Source organism: Kogia breviceps, chromosome 6 (genome assembly GCF_026419965.1).
Source record: "Kogia breviceps isolate mKogBre1 chromosome 6, mKogBre1 haplotype 1, whole genome shotgun sequence".
NCBI classification, from domain to species: domain Eukaryota; kingdom Metazoa; phylum Chordata; class Mammalia; order Artiodactyla; family Physeteridae; genus Kogia; species Kogia breviceps.
The window spans coordinates 146069002-146086856 of NC_081315.1; the positions used below are offsets into that span (position 1 = coordinate 146069002).

Below are 17855 nucleotides of genomic sequence, written 5' to 3' on the forward strand. Positions count from 1 at the left end.
TGTGAACTAACACAGGCTGCTGAAAAGCCGTGTGACAGAAACGTCTTCCTGCGGAAGCGTGCTCTGCACAGACGGTCAGCGGCGGTGGCTGCCCGACTCGACTGACACCCTCTCCGTAACTGGGCCGACTCTCCCCTGCCCACCCCACCCCCACTCTGACAACTGCTGGGAGGGAGGGGCAGGGGCCAGGCCAAACCTGACCTAACCAGTCACTCTGAGAACCTCAAATGAGCCTCCTCAATATGCTACCGACCGTCCTCTGGGTTCACAGTGCAGTGAACTGGAGGGAGTGCCACTTCTACCCTCAGGGAGCCCAGTCCATGAAAAGTGCGCCTGGTTAACTCCAGCCCACCAGGCGGACCATTTCCAATCCTGAGATAAGCCCCAGACAAAGCTCACAAACAAAGATCATCCGAAAGCACATTTCACAACAGAAAAATAGCACACACACAAAAATATCACGAGCGTTGGTCTAGCGCTCAGAATTCAAATAATGTCGTCTGGACAGCACTGGGGCGCCACTGCCTCACAGCCGCCCTGCCGCCCAGGAGGCCGAGCTTGCCCCCGACTCCAGCAGGGGTGGTCACAAGACCAGGGGCGGAGTAACAGGCGCCCGGCACTGGGAATGCTACCTGGCCCATCCAAGTGCTCAAAGCATATTAGGAATTACACCCGATATGGCTTATAAACTTAGGTTTATAAAAACCAAACCAAACACTACTCTCTTTAAAAATCATCTGCTATTTCCTGAGCTACTAGTTAGTAAAATTTCTGTCTAGCTACTTAATGTGAATTTTGATATTTCAAATGTCCAGGGTCACACCCTTTTTTTTTTTTTAGGTAAATCCTTTATACGAGTATTTCAAAGCAACCAGTGTCAGCATGACTGTCAGGAAAGGACCACTTCAACAGAAGGTGGCCAGAGGAGAAACTGAATATGTGCTCGCAGGTAACTGCATGCGTCAGTGTTACCTAGCTCATTGCTCGATACCTGACAGGTGCGCCAGGAGAATGCTCTCCTGTCCATGAAAATGGGGCAGGGCCTGCCTGCTCTCCTGAACTGCAAATATACCTTTAAAGAAATAAGACAGATGACGTGTTGGCCACATATTTATGCTTGAGCAATATGTGAGATTTATTTTCCATTCTTTGAAATAAATAAAAAGAACAACTTCTCGATTTTGATCAGTAAGAGAGAGTTCGGGGAATTCCCTGGCTGTCGAGTAGTTAGGACTCTACACTCTCACTGCCAACGGCCCAGGTCCGATCCCTGGTTGGGGAAACTAGGATCCCGCAAGCCGCATGGTGCAGCCAAAAAAAAGGGGGGGGGGAGTTTGAAGTTATAATCAAATCATAAATCAGAGTACAGCTACACTGCCAGAACTACTATTAAATAAACATAAACTCAAATGTAAGGTACGAAGTCTAACCTCTCAGCTCATGAAGAGGTTAACCGGGCATCCAAATCGCAGAGCACACTGGCAGAGCCCACGTTCTCTACACGCACGAGCATGCGCGCCAGACACAACAATACAGGTCCTCTGAGTGTCTGAGCCTTGGTCAGTTTCATGCTCCTCCAGGTACCAGGCAAGCTCTGCCCCTTGACACCGGCTGGCACCGGCCAGAGCTGTGAGGTCCTGTGGCTGCCTTTACAAAAGCGGGGTCTTTACATCAATACTGTTTTGTGGTATCAAACAGGCCTATATAGCCTGCTTAGTATTCACATTAAGTAAATAATAATATGAATTACTAATAAATGGAATGAGCTCATAAAACCTATCAATGCCTTTAATGGATTTTTAAACTTCTTATGAAGAATAACATATAGTGGATTTTGATGCTCTCCTGTCAACTCATTATTTACACACTGAATAACATGCCCTACATTTAAGAGCAATTTTAAGTATACAATTTTGTTGAATCTAAACATCAAGAATTATTCAGTGTTGGGATGTGTTAAATTCCCTGGCAGATAAAAGCTCGCTCTCCTCAGCGGCCTCCTCAAAGAAGCTCCAAGGGGAAAGCCAGCCCTGGCCTCCAGCTGACACCTGCAGAGGACGCCTCCCCGCATCCCGCCTGCGGCCCGGCCCAGGGGAACTGGTTCCCCAGGGCAGCTAGGCCCACCCAGGACACAATTACCTTCCGAAGACTGTGCCTGTCGGTCCTGAGTCTCTTCCTGGGAGCGTCCTCAACTTCAGCATCTTCTACAGGGTCCTGTGTCCTCTTCGCGTGGTTTCTTTTTTTCCCATTTAAGTTACCTTGGAAGGGGGATGGGGGAAACTTACATGAACAACCCTCTACAAGCTGCCCTCTAGAGCACTGAGCAGCTGCCCGGCGCCTTCAGCGTGTAGATCCAGCGGTGATGGGCCTCCTGAAACCCTGTTCATTTCCAGGGCCTAAGGACCACAGGTCAAACCTCTCTGCACTTTCCAAATGGCAAGTAGAAAATCCTTATCTCATCTAGGGATTATTATATTGGTATCTGTTACATTTTAATGTACTACAGCATTAAATCTAAATATAACCCAGTGTTTTTACAAAATCCTTAAAGAAGCATCTTAAGTGAAACAGTCCATGTGCATCTGCAAACTAAGCGCCTTCCACGTGTTTGCTTAACTGTACCACACGTTAGGTGTCCTCAGGGAGACCACCTCATCTGAGACTTAAGGTGTCCGAACGGTGCTGACAGAAAAACAAGACGTAAAGTAAGAATGCAGATTCTAGAGAGAGAACTAATTTGAACAGGCCAAGGTTTATTCAATACAAACCCAGTGTCTCCATTTGCAGGACTGCTTTACAGAGGTTCAGGGTTTGCTCCTGGACTGTTCACCAAGCATCTCCTGGGAGGGCAGTGTTGTCCTCAGACCCTACAGAGGGGGGCTGAGCACACCGGCCAGGAGGCTCGGGTCCCTGCATCCAGCAGCCCTGGGCTGACACGGGCCTGGGGCTCCGCCTCAGGTCCAGGCCCAACATTGCAAGAGAAGGGCCAAACCGTAGCGCTGGCCTCACCAGCTGCCAGTACCAGACTGGCATAAGCCGGCCTGAGAGTTGGCCTTCACTAAGCTCTGGGCCGGCCTCAAAGGAACACCAGGAGAGGCCTGTGGAGCGGTGGCTGTGGATCCACGGACCTGCCAGCACCACCTCGGCACACGTGCACTAGGTAGAGCCCCCAGGGGAGGCGACGCTGCAGTCCTTTGCCCTCTACGTAAGGACCTCCCCCTGTGCCAGGATGAAGCAGTGGTCGCTTGTTACAGAGATGAGCGAGAGGGGCATCTGTCTGAATTCCTAACGCCGAACGGCTGGGACAGCTGACACCGTGGCCTGGCCCGTCCTCTTGGGGTCCGGGAGAGGGAGGGCTCGAGGCCTGCAGAGCAGACACACACCTGACACACACTGGGGGCAGGGACCACCCGTGCTCCTGTCTGCCAAGTACTCGGGACGGTGACAAAGCGGGACACACAGTCAAGTCACACTCACTCTTCAGGGGCAAGTTGCATCTGGCTTCAATGAAACCTGACTATTCTCAAATCAGCAGTCACTGAGAAGGGACACTTTTCTAGATTTAGCGTTCTGATGAAGAGTCTGGTAAACTGTTGCCTTCTAAAGAAAATGCACAAATCCTAAACATCCTCCCTATTCTAAATTGTAGTATTCGCAACAAATCCTGAACACCTTGAATGAAATTCACTATTGATATCATTAGATGGTTGCTGTGGAGTTCTAGAAAGCCCTAAAATCAAGATGGGAACACGTGTGAACAGAACAGGAAGGCAACACGGAGGCAGGCCACCTCGGTGCTGACCGAGCTCACGCCCACGAAGCTCGTGCCCACGAAGCACCCTGTCAGGTGAGCCTGGAGGCCTCTCCACAACTCTTCAGTGACGAGCCTTGAGAGATGCAGAATTCTTTTGTATACCCAAACTGATACCCAAACACGTCACACTTATCTTCCCATTACAGGTGTCAGTTTCCCACAGGCACAGAGGACACACCCAAACATGGTGACCTGTCTTCCTCCGAGCTCACAGCATTAAGCCTCCCTTCTCTTACCATAGCCCAGGGCAAAGAGGCACTTTTTGTTTTCTCACCCTGAAGGCCTAAGAAGAACCAGAGGCTACCCATTCAACGTCAGTCCACGGTCACCCTCCTCACCCTGCGAGCTCTCAGGCCGACAGGCCACGAACGGCTGGCCCCAGGGCCAGAGCCCCTGCCCTCGGTGGGAAGCCCCCCACGAGGTGCAGGTGCAGCCCTGGCCGGGACGGCAGCCTTGCTGCAGGACAAAGGCCTGAGGTCTGACCCCGGCCCGTCACGTGAGCCTCCGGCCCTGGAGGCCACCTGGACTCCGTGCCTCCCTTCTGCTCCCTCACCGCACCTCCCCAACTGGCTGCAGGGGCAGGAGGGCAAGGGGCCCGCAGGGCCACAGAGGTCCCCACGGAACAGCTCTGGAGACAACGAGCAAGGAGGCCAGGCAGCAGAGGTTGCTTTACTGTGACCGCTGCACTCGGGTCAGAGCCGGAGCGCAGGCCGCCACACGACACACACCACGGCTACGCAGAGGACACGAGCACAAAACTACGGTTACCAGCGTCTTCTTCAGACGGGGACAGGGCCACGAGGGCAAACTTGGTGTGATAGCGTGCTTTCTGTTTCTCGTTGAGCATATTCCACTGGGATCCAAGCAGCTCTTCAATCTCCTCGGCGGAGGCGTCCGGGTGCTCAGCGACAACCTGCCGACACAGGAAAGGCGCGATAGGAAGGCCGGACGCCCGAACTCACACAACGTGGCGCACAGCCCCTGGCTACTAAGCACGCGGTGCTCTCACTCCCCCGTCATGAAACTGCGTCCCATAAAGGCTTCAAAGACAAAGTAGTGTTTAACTGATGTTGTAACTCGTTGAAAACAGCACTGGTGGAAAGAATTCCAGCTGTATTTGTGTAAATGTAGGAAATGATACGTGGTACGAGAAAAAGCACACTTTTCCAAAATCACTAAACTGTTGGAAACTTGCAATTTCCTAGGCACCCCTGAGAAGCCAGCAGGAGGAAACACAACCTCTGGGTACAGGGGCGAGCCCTTGACTGCTCTTCTCGCCAGCCATAGCACCAACCCTCCTTCCTTTCGGGTCCGCGCTCAGGGGGGTGTAGACGTGGCCAAGGAGCCCCGCCCCGCTGTGCCCTGAGACAGCCACTCCTTACAGCCAGGACACAGAGCTCCCCGGCCCTGCAGCACACGGGAACTGCAGATCCTCAGGCCCCACTCCGGGGACGCGCATCTTCACAAGGTCTCCAGAAGAGCCCCGGCACCGGGTTGTGAGGAGTGGGTCAGGGCCATGCACTGTGATAATCAGGGCCGTTGTCGGGGGGCGGGGGGGCATAAAACTATGGTGCTCAGGTCCCTGCCAAGGTCACTCCAACCCAGCGGGCCCGGTTCTGCTATTTTAAAGGTTTCCCATGGGTTTCTAATGTGCCCCGACTTTGAGGACCACCAATAGCAGGGTGCGAGGTCCATAAACCACAGCCACAGAGCAGATCTGACCCCCTTCCCGTTTTCGTACGGCCTATGAACTAAGAATTGACTTTACATTTTTAAGTGTTGAAAAAAATCAGGGAATCCCCTGATGGTCCAATGGTTAGGACTCAGCGCTTTCACTGCTGAGGGAGTGGGTTCAATCCCTGGTCAGGGAACTAAGATCCCGCAAGCCACACAGCATGGCAAAAAAAAAAAAAAAAAAAAAAAATCAGAGGAAAAATATTTCATAGCACATAGTAATTAAGAGGAAATTCGAGCATCAGTGTCCACAGTACAGTTTTCTCTGAACTCGGCCGCCGGCATGAACTCCCAAGTCCTCCGTGGCTGTTTTCGACACACGACAGCAGAGCTGAGGAAGTGCAACAGGGACCTCTGTGCCCCAGGACCCCCTCCAAGAAAGCTTTGCCGACTGAGCCAGAGCACTGGCTGCTGGCTTGAGAGCCAGACCCCAGGTTCAATGTGGCTCATCCGCCACAGCTATTTTTAGTTTACTTATTTATTTTTTCTTTTGCGGTACGCAGGCCTCTCACTGTTGTGGCCTCTCCCGCTGCGGAGCACAGGCCCGGGACGCGCAGGCTCAGCGGCCACGGCTCACGGGCCCAGCCGCTCCGCGGCACGTGGGATCCTCCCGGACCGGGGCACGAACCCGCGTCCCCTGCATCGGCAGGCGGACTCCCAACCGCTGCGCCACCGGGGACGCCCACACCACAGCTTTGAGAAGTAACTTGGGTAAGGGAAGGTGTGTCTCCACTGCCCTCTGTGATGGACTTAACGTGACACTTCATCAGTGGGTTCCTGTCACCACCTGGACCTACTACTTGCCCAGCCAACAGGGCAACCTCTGCCCCCAAACGCAAGCCCCAATCCACAACTCCGCCCCACAGATGGCCTTGTACAGCCTCCAGGGCCCCCGCGCCTCACCACATCCACCTTGGCCCTGCCAGACGCCAGCACCCAACCAACTCTGCACGTCCGGGGGCTCCTCGGCGTCCGTGTTCCCACCCTGCGCCTGCCTGGGTGTCTCCAGCCCCACACACGCCTGCTCCCTCCTCTCAACTTGGGGCACCCTCCCCTCCCACCCAGCCTGCCTGCCACCCCATCCGCAGCCCCCAACACTTCAAGCATCAAGGATCTGAGACCCTCGTGGCAAAGGCTTCCGTGCAGAGGTGCAGATCCAAGACTCCTGGAGAATGGCACGTGTGTCTGTGGGGCTGTCGCCCCGCCCAGGCCACAGCATCACCAATCAGAATGAAGTGTAATGTTAAGTGCTCGCAGCTGCTTCCCCAAACAGGACTCCGAAGCCCCAGAGGTCACCCTTCCCCTCGCACCTAAGCCCGTGCCAGGCTGGCCAGCTCCGCTCCTGCACGTCCTGTGCCCGCCCACCCTTCCTGGCTCTCCACCCCGTCAGCTCACTGCTGACATTCCATCCCAGAGGGCCTCCTTCTCGCAGCCAGAGGGCCCCCGGCCCAGGCCGCCGGGGGTGGGACTCCTGCCACTCCCGTCAGCCCGCACCCGTGCCCCTGAGCCACACGCCGCACGGCCCCCCGCAGGCTGGGCACACAGCAGGCTGGACCCCCTGACTGCACGGGCCCACGCTCCCGGAGACCTCCCCCTCTGCAGGCCGCCTGCAGGCGTCCTTTCAGCTCTCAGCCCGGCGCTGCCCGCTCGCACCCACGCAAGCAGCGCTCCGCCAGGACAGGAGATGCGCCGGCCACAGCCGCCGCTGGCCCACGGTGCCCGCCTCCTGGGAGTGCCCAGGCGCTTTCACCCTCCTCTCTGCTGGGCCCACGAGGGTCACGACCGCTCACCCCAATGCACAGGTCTCACGAGGACGCCACCCAGCACAACCGCTGCAGGCTCTGCACACGGGCACAGCCGGGGCCGGGTCCCGGTCTGCTTCCCGCCTGTGTCACTTCACTGTGGAGGGGTGGCTTCACCTCCTCGCGCTCAGCCAGGAGACAGGGCTCGCTGTGCTGTCACGAGAACCGAACGGTTCCTCACGACAGCATACTGGCAAGGTCTCCGACACGTGGAGCGCTCCACCGCGGCCACCACTGTGTTTCTGATAAGCCGTTTCAGACACACGACAGTATGGACAAAGCAGCAGGCACTACGGCTGGCGCGGGGAGAGCCGCCTGGCAGCCCCGAGCCCAGGCCCGGCGCCCCGCAGGGGAGGAGGGGGTCGGAGGAAGCAGGCCTTGCGTGGAGCGAGGCGGGGCGACGCCCACGCGCGGCTATGCTGACGCAACGCTTCTGCAGGTAGGTGTCCAAGCACAGCCCGGTCAAGAGCAAGAGCCGCTCCCGGAAGATGCCTCAGGAAGAGCTCAACCACACGCCGACGGACTCGGTGGACCGAAAGGCCGCGCGCACCTCACCCAGAACGTGAACACCAGCTGCGACGGCGCATCCGCTTCGACGAGCCCTGGGCCCTGCCAGGCAGCATCACTAGCCCCACCGCCAACCTCATCGCCAGCGGGAGCCGCGGGGCAGCAGCCGGAGGACCCGGGCGTCCCACCGTGCCTGCGCCACCGCTCTTCCTCGGCTCCCCCTCAGCCTCCTCTGCCCACCCAGGCCCCTAACCTCTCTTGTCCCTCAGACCTGCTCCTGACCATTGCTGAACAGGGGGAGGGGGCTGTCCCTTGTGAGGGTCTCGGTCCCTGGAGCCAGCAGGCCCTGGCCCCTCTGTGAAAATGCTGCTTGGGGACCCAAGAGCTGCCCCTCTGGTTCAGTCCATCTACCCCTCCAACCTGTGACTCCCCTGCCTGATCCTGGGCCTCCCCAGGCCTCGGGGGTTGGCTGGCTGCCTCAGGCCTCCCCGTTCCGGCAGCACTCAGCCCCTCCGCGGGGAGGGGAGACTTGCAGGGACCACCCTCCAGCTGCCTCTGGGCCGGGGAACAGCTAAGCAGGGTGCAGCCCCTCCCTCCTCCTCAGCCACTGAAATGGGCAACAAAGGCTGGATTTGGGGGTTGTGTCCCCCTCACCCAGTCCCTCTGTAATGTTCATTAAAGCCTTTCCATTCCTTGGGAAAAAAAAAATATGGAAAACCAAATACCCACAAACCCACACAGCTAAACTGTCACCAGCACAACCTGGGACTCCGTGGGCTCCTCAGAGGTTGCTCTCCCTACCCCCGGCCTCACACGTCTTCTGAGAGCCTCCCGCGAGCCTCGCCTCCTAGTCCTCAGGCCTCCCTCCTGCTGTCCGGCACAGCCGCTGGACAGTGCAGACACGGCCACACAGGCCTTCCGAGTCTAGAGCGTAGCAGGCCTCCACCCTGCCCCCTGGGACCACCTGCTGGGGGCACGGCTGGCCTCCGAGTGGAGCGCAGCACCTCGCAGGAAGGTCCTCTGGCCCACTCCGGCCTTCAGATGAGGCTGCAGCCCCAGCTGACACCCTAACTGCGACCCCATGAGAGACCCTGAGGCAGCACCACCCAGCTGAGCTGCTCCCAAACTCCTGACCCAGAGACACCAAGACAAGCAACGTGTGTTGGCGTCTTAAGGCACTAAGCTCTGCGGTGACCTGTTACACGGCAACAGACACCTAATACAAACGTTCATGCAGAGCTGAGACCTAAAACAGTGGTGCAACTCGCATGAAGCTGTAAAAATCAGGGCCAGAGAAAGTGGGAAGAGGCTTCAGAAATCGGAAACTGAGGCGGAAAACATCTGCTGATAAAAGTGCTACCAACACAGGTGCCTTAGTAAACTCTGTCCCTCGCGGGAGGCCTCACCCAGCCACTCTCACCTCCTCGCGTGCAAACCACACACATGGGCCTTGGACCCGGCCCCGGGCCCCCGCCTCCCCGCGACAACCCGACGACCCGCCGGCCCCGGCCCCGGGAGCGGGTTCAGGAGCAGAGAGGGAGCTGTGCGTCCAAGCTGAGCTGCTGGGCGGAGACAGATGGGCGGAGTGCGTTAACAAAGGGCTCAACCCGTTTCAGGAAGCGTGATACTTGTCTTCATTTGCAAGAAGAAAGCTGGAAGTGTGCAGCAAAAAAAGTCAGCAAGTGGCAACCAAATGTCCCTGACAGTCACAGCCTTCTAGCTAGTGACCCCAGAAAAGGAGGCTCCATCCACTGTGTCCCTCAAGGGCTGGCCACTGATTGACCAATTAACAACCAAACAAAAACCATCCTTGGGTGCACCACCACTCTCCAAAAAGAAAGAAAACCCTAGAAAGACCCAGATTATTCTACAGGATGGAATCAGGGAGCAGCTCCCTCAGTTCAAGTCTAGAATTACTCATTACAGAACCCGCACAAACACACTTGTTAATAACAGGTAAAGAACACCCTAGTAGCCATCACTTTTCTGACAACATGGAATTATCAGAGCCCACCAGCACCCAAACCCAGCTGGGAGGGGAAGGGCTCACGAGGCTCACCCCCCACAAACACCAGGGACAGGCGGCAGGACTGGGCTGTAACCGTGCACCTGCGGTTTGCTGTTGGCACTGAGCGTGATGCCCACGGCACAGCTGTGCAGAACGGGCTCTGGAGGGATGCTCAGAGGCAGAGAGGCTGTGCTGTGAGCCGCTGGAGGTCTGGGCGCACAGCACAGCCCCACGCTGCCGCCTCTGGTGTACAGCTCATCAGCAATCTCTGCAGCGATAAACTTCTGTTTGTTCTTGGTACGTATCCAGCAGGGCTGGAAGGGTTGATGGAGAGCAAGTTGGTTCCGCCAAAGTAAAAAGGGTAGTCTTTGGAGAGTGGTCTGAATTCTCTTTCACACTTTCAAACGAGTGGACATTCCACGGAGATACGTATGAACTAGGAAGAGGCCGGAGTGCGGCTGGCTGGCAGTGCTGGGCTGTCACAGCCATGCCCTGGTCCCGGCGTCTGAGAGCAGGGGCTCCTCCCCAGGTGTGATGGGGGCCCAGCTTCAAACACGGGCATTGCACAGCCGGAGCTTACAGCTCGCACCTCACCCACAGCAGGCCCGGCGCGGTAAGTGCACACTGCTCTGTGCTCCGGCTGGTTCACACCCACAGTTCCCCACCAGGTGTCAGCACCTGGACAGAGGCCTGGAGCTACACCCGGACTCTGCATGGATGCAGGTAAGCAGGTAGGCAAAACAAAACAGTGGGCATGTTGCACTTTTCACACTTTCAGTGACGGGATCTGCACATCCTTCAGCAACTTACTCTCCTGCTGGACGTGCAGGAAGTCTAGAGTTACGCGGCAGGACATGCCACTATCTGTCATTCCTTCCACAGCGTCTTACAGTTCTGAACACTGCGCTGCCTCCTTGGGCACGAGGGCAAAACTCCTCAAGGGTAAATACCTTGCGGTGAAATGACAAGACAAAGAGAATGTGCGTCTTCAATTTCACTAGATATTGCCAAATTTCTCTTGAAACTAGGTGTAAGGAATGATCTTCTGCCAGCCCTGCACGGGGATTCCCACCGCGGCTTCACCTCCTTGACCACAGAGGCGCCGGGCCTGTGTCCACTCGCCTCACTGTGACTGTGACACATGGTTCCCTGCTGTTCCCAGGCTCAGCAGCCTCTCTGTGAACTCACTGGCCATCCAGGCTCTTCTGTAAACTGTCCTCCTCAAAGCCTTTCCATCCTGTCCTTCAGGGTCGCTTGAGCTCTGCACACACAGCTTACATCTCGCTTTAACGCAGCTCCTTTATGATCAGGCTGCCTTAAGAACCCCTCCCCCACAGAGAGACAAAGCCCCTCTCCCATGGCGGCCGAGTTCTGACCTCAGCCCTGTGGTCCCAGTACCTGCCCTGAGCAGCCGGCCCACTCAGCCGGCCAGCAGCCCTTCCCCATCTGCCTCCACACGCTTGCGAGCCTGCTTCCGGGCGCTGCTCTGCACACTTTTCAGTGACAGAACTGCCTCTGCGGAGGGCAAGTCCTCCGGCTGAGACTCTCTCCAACGTGGCTACGCTAGCAGCTACTTGAGAAGGCAAAGAAATTCCTGTCGGGAGTTCTCCCAGGATGATACTGGATTTACAGTTTAACAGAGGAGAGAGGACAACTTCAACTCCAGAATACTGTTCTGCTGAACACTGTGATGCCTCCTATTTGTCTCTGCTTAGGTCTGCTACAATATCAGCCATTGTTCTCCAAAGTTATACATATTTTGTCATATTTATCCCTTGGTACCTTATTTTGCTACTATCACAGACACTACATTTTTGCCGTTCCACTTCCTCTCTGTGTGTTGCTCTCGTCTCTCCCAGTGCTGGGAACTCTTCCTGAGTCTCGAGGTTTCCTGTACACTCCCCTTGAGCCTCCACATGGACCGCCTCCTTTACAGTCAGGCCTCTCTATTTTTTTCTCCTCTTACTGTACTGCCAGTACTTTCACTACAACATTTAATGTCAGTGGTGACAGAAGGGTATCCTGCCTTGTTCATGATTAGACAGAGAATGCTTCTACAGTTCCTTCAATACGTGTGATGCTTAAAGTTTCTGATAATCACTCTTCAGCAGATTAAAGGAAGTTCCCTTTTAATCCTGGCTTGCTTTGTATCAAAAAGCAATGACTTGGGACTTCCCTGGTGGCGCAGTGGTTAAGAATCTGCCTGCCAATGCAGGGGACACGGGTTCGAGCCCTGGTCTGGGAAGATCCCACATGCCGCGGAGCAACTAAGCCTGTGCGCCACAACTACTGAGCCCGCGCTCTAGAGCCTGTGCTCCGCAAGAGGAGAAGCCACCACAGGGAGAAGCACGTGCACCGCAACAAAGGGTAGCCCCCGCTCGCCACAACTAGAGAAAGCCTGCGCGCAGCAACAAAGACCCAATGCAGCCAAAAATAAATAAATTCAAACAAACAAACAAACAACGACTTCTGGGGAATTCCCTGGTGGTCCAGTGGTTAGGACTCTGCACTCTCACTGCCAACGGCCCAGGTTCAATCCCTGGTTGTGGAACTAAGATCCCACAAGTTGCGTGGCATGGCAAAAAAAGCAATGACTTTTATCAAATGCCTCTTCTCCACCTACTGAGATGATCACTTAGTGTGCGACAGCAAATCACAATAACAGATTTTCTAACGTTACACCTGCCCTACATTCCTGAGAAATGTCCCACCAACCCACTCACTTCAAGTAACAGTGAAGAACCAAAGATGGCGGCCTAATCCCTTTAGTTCTTTACAATGGAATCAAGCTCAGATCATGTCCAAAGAGATGGTTTAGTCTACAAAAATGATGAAGAACACTAGTCAAATGTTTTAGTCATTGACATAGTACTGCCCTTCAAACACCATGGGGCCAGGGGCTGCATTAGGTTCTGTAACCACCTCCTGGAGAAGATGCTAGCCCAGGACCAGATGTTCAGGACAAGGCCGAGCTCCTAGCAAAGAGCAGCCCAGCTCCCATTGTCCCTGTGGGAATATTTTTAGTAACCTGGAGTACAAAGGCAAATATCTTTGCTCCCAAGAGTTAAAACGGCTGTTCCCAGGCTTCCCTGGTGGCGCAGTGGTTGAGAGTCCGCCTGCCGATGCAGGGGACACGGGTTCGTGCCCCGGGCCGGGAGGATCCCACGTGCCGCGGAGCGGATGAGCCCGTGAGCCGTGGCCGCTGAGCCTGCGCGTCCGGAGCCTGTGCTCCGCAACGGGAGAGGACGCAAAAGTGAGAGCCCCGCGTACCACACACACACAAAAAAACCAAAAAACAAAATGGCCGTTCCCTAACAACACTTACTTATTAGATCTAAAATCTACAGAAGGCTTGCTACAGACTGTGCTGAAAATGCTGAGACACAAGTGATTATGCACTGAAAGGGGTGTCCCTCAAATGCAGAAACTCCCCAGAATGAAAACACAACAACTTAGAAGCCATCATAACACCGACCTCGTCCCTGTGCTTTTGACAGAAGACCAGAAACTGGGACGCCGCATCGCCCTTCCTGCTTCTTGGAGTGGAGGCCACGGCCTTCTTCCTCCCTGGAGGAGACCCCACTCCTCGCCTGGGTTCGACCTCTGCCGTCTTTTGAGGAGTGTTCTTTCCTGTGCCCAGGATACTGTCTTGGTTCTCAGCAGAGCAGGACAGCTGGGCTCTCCGTCTCCTCTTGACGGGAACGCCCTCTTCCCTCGTGGACTTGGGGCTGTCAGCAGCTTCTTCCCTGACTCCTGAGGACCCTACCATTTCTCCCAGAGACTCCACAGCAACGCCTGCCTCCTTGGCCACATGGGGGTTGAGATGGAGCTGGTCCCCCACGTAAAGGAAGGTGAACTTGGCTTTCCTCTCCTCTACTGACATGCTTGCAGCTGCTTCTGCCTGAACGATGCCCATTGCCCACTGGGCCCTCAATTTCCCTGAAATAGGTTTCAACAGCTGAAAAGAGAACATAGGACATTGTCAGTTTCATTATATAAACATAAATGTTAACCCACTTTAAAGAAGAATACTTTTAGAATTTCAGATAAATATAGAAATCAAAAACCACAAAAACTCATTAACTCGAAGGTTTCTGACAGAGTTCAGACCAGTAGAACTCTACTGTTTCTTTAAACTAGAAATCAATTCCAATTACATTTAACTAACACTCATATATAATATTATATACATGTTTATATATAGATATATATAAAGGAAAACAAACATTATAAAACAAATTATCTCTGGGAGTCATCAAAGGAGTAAAAAGGATAACCTGTGTCTCTAAAGAAACCTGCCATACTGTATAACACAGCACACTTGGCAAAAGTAAACAATGACAGACATAAGAAGCCGTTAGAACATTTCAACCAACCACAAGTTCAAAACAAGATAAATAATTAAGAATAAAAATAAAAGTTTTGGTCTAAAATTATACTTAAGGAACATCTATCACCTTAATTTTCTCAGCTTTCGTGGGTGCCTGCTTGGCACTTTCCTGGCATAATTTTTCAAACTGTCCTTCTCCTTCAAAAGCTACAAGGCTCTTCTCAAATATCCAAGCTCTTTCTGGGGCATCACCAAAGAACTGTACGTGATACTGGCGTGCACTCTTTTTCTGACCTAGTTTTTAAAATAAAATGTTAGAACTTGAAAGTTGGAATTTGGGATGAAATTAGGCAAACCTATTAATAATTACTGATATAAAGTTAGGAGCTGCTTTGAAGTTGTTTTATTGGGTGCTGTTGGAATCCGTTAACCTCAAAATAAATCCTGCTCTTTTTTCTCCCCAACACACTCCACCCCAAAAGGGGAAACACATTTACGAGACTTAGATGAGGTTCAAAACCGACTGGGAGGGGGCTTCCCTGGTGGCGCGGTGGTCGAGAGTCCACCTGCCGATGCAGGGGGCGCGGGTTCGTGCCCCGGTCCCGGAAGATCCCACGTGCCACAGAGCGGCTGGGCCCGTGAGCCATGTCCGCTGAGCCTGCACGTCTGGAACCTGTGCTCCGCAACGGGAGAGGCCGCAACGGTGAGAGGCCCGTGTACCGCAAAAAAAAAAAAAAAAAAAAAAAACCACGACTGGGAAAGAATGCTGACCGGATTCACTCCTCATCCCCCCCCGCCAAGAGCCACTGAAGAAGACCCCAAATAAATAAGACGAGAGAGGACAACAGGAAAAGGGGACCAGGCAGCAGTGAGGGGACACTGGCTACTGTTCACAGCCTGGGTTCAAATCCCAGCCCTCCCACATACCAGCCGGGTGGCCCTGGGCCAGCCACTCACTCACAGCGCTCAGAGGGGGAATAAGGGCATCAATGACCTCCCAGGGCAGCCATGAGGCCACAGAGTAACCCCTCATGTGTGCACTGCTGTTACTCTTAGCAGGAAAAAGAAGCCACATCCTCAGCGCAGACAGAAGAAATCTGAGTGAGGAAAGTGTCTACCTGGTCCCCAAACCCAAAAGGAGGAGGGCCAGATTCGGCTGGGGTGGAGTGAGGTTGAAAACAGCTGGTTCAAAGGTCAGATCTCTGTGCCAAGCTGGGGGAGAAAGGCAGATCTCCACTGGGGAAATGCCAGTCCCTGTTCCCTCACACAGAGCACTGGCCACAAAACATCACAGGACACTCCCTAGAGAACCAACACACCAGAGGAAAAACCTCCCCACTGTGTCTTTTCTCCAAAAGTTGGAGATCCCCCCAACTAAGCGACCACCAGCCAGCCAGACCCTGTAAGATAAGCTAACAGTCTCCCTACACACGGGCTGCAGGCAGCTGAGTGCAGCCCTCTCAGACACAAGCACAGCACCAAGGTCTGCCCCCGTAGGACCCAGAGAAGCCTCTAACATGAATGATTCCGAAATACACAGAAATAAACAGTCTCTGCAGGACCACAGACACTATGCCAGGAAGAGAGGACACCTGACAAAGAAGAACTCTAGTTTGCTATGAGAAGAGAACAAAGAAAAAGCGCTATGAAAAATTTTAAAACACAGTCATGAAAATAAAACTCAAGAAGAAAGTTTGGGGCTTCCCTGGTGGTGCAGTGGTTAGGAATCTGCCTGCCAATGCAGGGGACACGGGTTCGAGCCGTGGTCCGGGAAGATCCCACACGCCCCAGAGCAACTAAGTCCATGCGCCACAGCTACTGAGCCTGCACTCTAGAGCCCACAAGCCACAACTACTGAGCCCGTGTGCCACAACTACTGAAGCCCACGCACCTAGAGCCCGTGCACTGCAACGAAGAGTAGCCCCCGCTTGCTCCAACTAGAGAAAGCCCACGCACAGCAACGAAGACCCAACACAGCCAAAAATTAATTAATTAATTAATTAAGGGGATAAAAGAAGAAAGCTTGGATGGAAAGTTAAGAATAAAATAAAATTCAAAAAAAAAAGTTAAGAAATCTCCCAGAAAGAATAAAAAGATTAAAATGAAAAAATCTACTCTCATAAGAAACCCACAGGATCAATCCAGGAGGTATGATACCCAAATAACTGGCCTTCTAGAGACAGAAACTGAGAAACTCATCAGAGAATTAACAACACAAGAGCACATCTCAGAACTAAGCACCACCCCACCCCCCCCGCCAAGTGCCTCATCCAATAGGTGACCCACATCTGGGCACATCTTTGTGACATTCAAGCTATTGGAGGAGGCGAAGAGAACAGCTTCCATGTTCATGAAATGAGAAACAGAATGGCAAGGTACTTCAAGAGCAACTCTGGATGCTAGAAGGAAATGGAGTAATACCTTCAAAATTCCGAGAAAAATTATTTTCAACATAAAATTCTACACCTAGCCAAATCATTAATCGAGTGTGAGGAGAGCAAAGTAGCATCCTCCGAACCACAGGAACTCAAATTTATCAATACTTGCCATTTACACTTTCTTAGGATGCCAAAAATGTACTCCAACAAAAAAGGCAAAACTGACCAAGGAAGAGCACAATGTGGCACCATGGAAAACAATGCATGTAACTCAGCAAAGCATCTTAAAGAAAGTCTAAGGTTACTACTCTGCAAAAGACAGAGGGCCAGTAATACAGAGTTAGGTAGGAGAAAGGGAGATTCTAGCAGAGAGCTCCAAGGGAAGAAAAGATGAGAGGAAAGAATTCTTCCACACTGAAAGAAAATCTTGGCAGCAAGGAAAAAGGTTAAAAAATGAGATCCAAGAAGCAGAAAAGGAAAATGGGAATCAAACATAGGTTTTCATTTTTTCCCCCATCGGAAAAAGTAACTACATAATAGGATGAGTTTTAAGGACAGAGAAATAAATACTTGAAAAAAATTAAAGCTGTATGGACAGCAAAGTATACAATTTCAAAAGAAAGGCAATAATTAACTCCAGGAAAAACAAAAGGTTGTATAAGAAAGAAAATGCAATTAAAGAACACAGCAGTTTTTCACTGAATGATACTTACACAGTCAAAATTATGTGAACAACTACATTTGATATAATAAAAACAGTGAGTTAATTATATGGGGAGGATGAAAGGGAAAGAAACAGGAAATGATTGAAGAGATCAATCTTCATTTTCCATAACAGAAAGTCAACAGAAAACATCTAAATGATACATCAAAAAATAGTTCAGGGCTTCCCTGGTGGCGCAGTGGTTGAGAATCCGCCTGCCGATGCAGGGGACACGGGTTCGTGCCCTGGTCTGGGAGGATCCCACGTGCCACGGAGTGGCTGGGCCCGTGAGCCGTGGCCGCTGAGCCTGCGCGTCCGGAGCCTGTGCCCCGCAACGGGAGAGGCCACAACAGTGAGAGGCCCGCGTACCACAAAAAAAAAAAAATAGTTCAAACTGGAAGAAAATGTTTACAGTTAAAAATAATTACTTCTGGGGAGGGACGGGGACTGATTATTTTTCACTATTTACCTCTCAGTACAATTTGACTTGTTTATAAGTGTGTATACTTCTTTGATTTTAAAACAGCTAAGATTCAAAAATATGTCAAGAGATTTGTGTCTGCTTCAATTATTTTAATA

General features: G+C 52.9%; 1 protein-coding gene across 3 annotated transcripts in view; it reads right to left on the reverse strand.

Annotated features, from left to right (window-relative positions):
• Positions 1–17855, reverse strand: part of NSD2 (nuclear receptor binding SET domain protein 2) — a 74966-nt gene that overhangs the window by 26196 nt on the left and 30915 nt on the right. For all 3 annotated transcript variants that reach the window (XM_059065990.2, XM_059065991.2, XM_059065992.2), the window contains exons 4-7: positions 14323–14489; positions 13341–13823; positions 4583–4727; positions 2140–2258 (exon numbers count right to left, since the gene is read on the reverse strand). In XM_059065990.2, coding sequence (XP_058921973.1) covers positions 2140–2258; positions 4583–4727; positions 13341–13823; positions 14323–14489 — 914 coding nt within the window. The remainder of the gene's footprint in view (positions 1–2139; positions 2259–4582; positions 4728–13340; positions 13824–14322; positions 14490–17855) is intronic.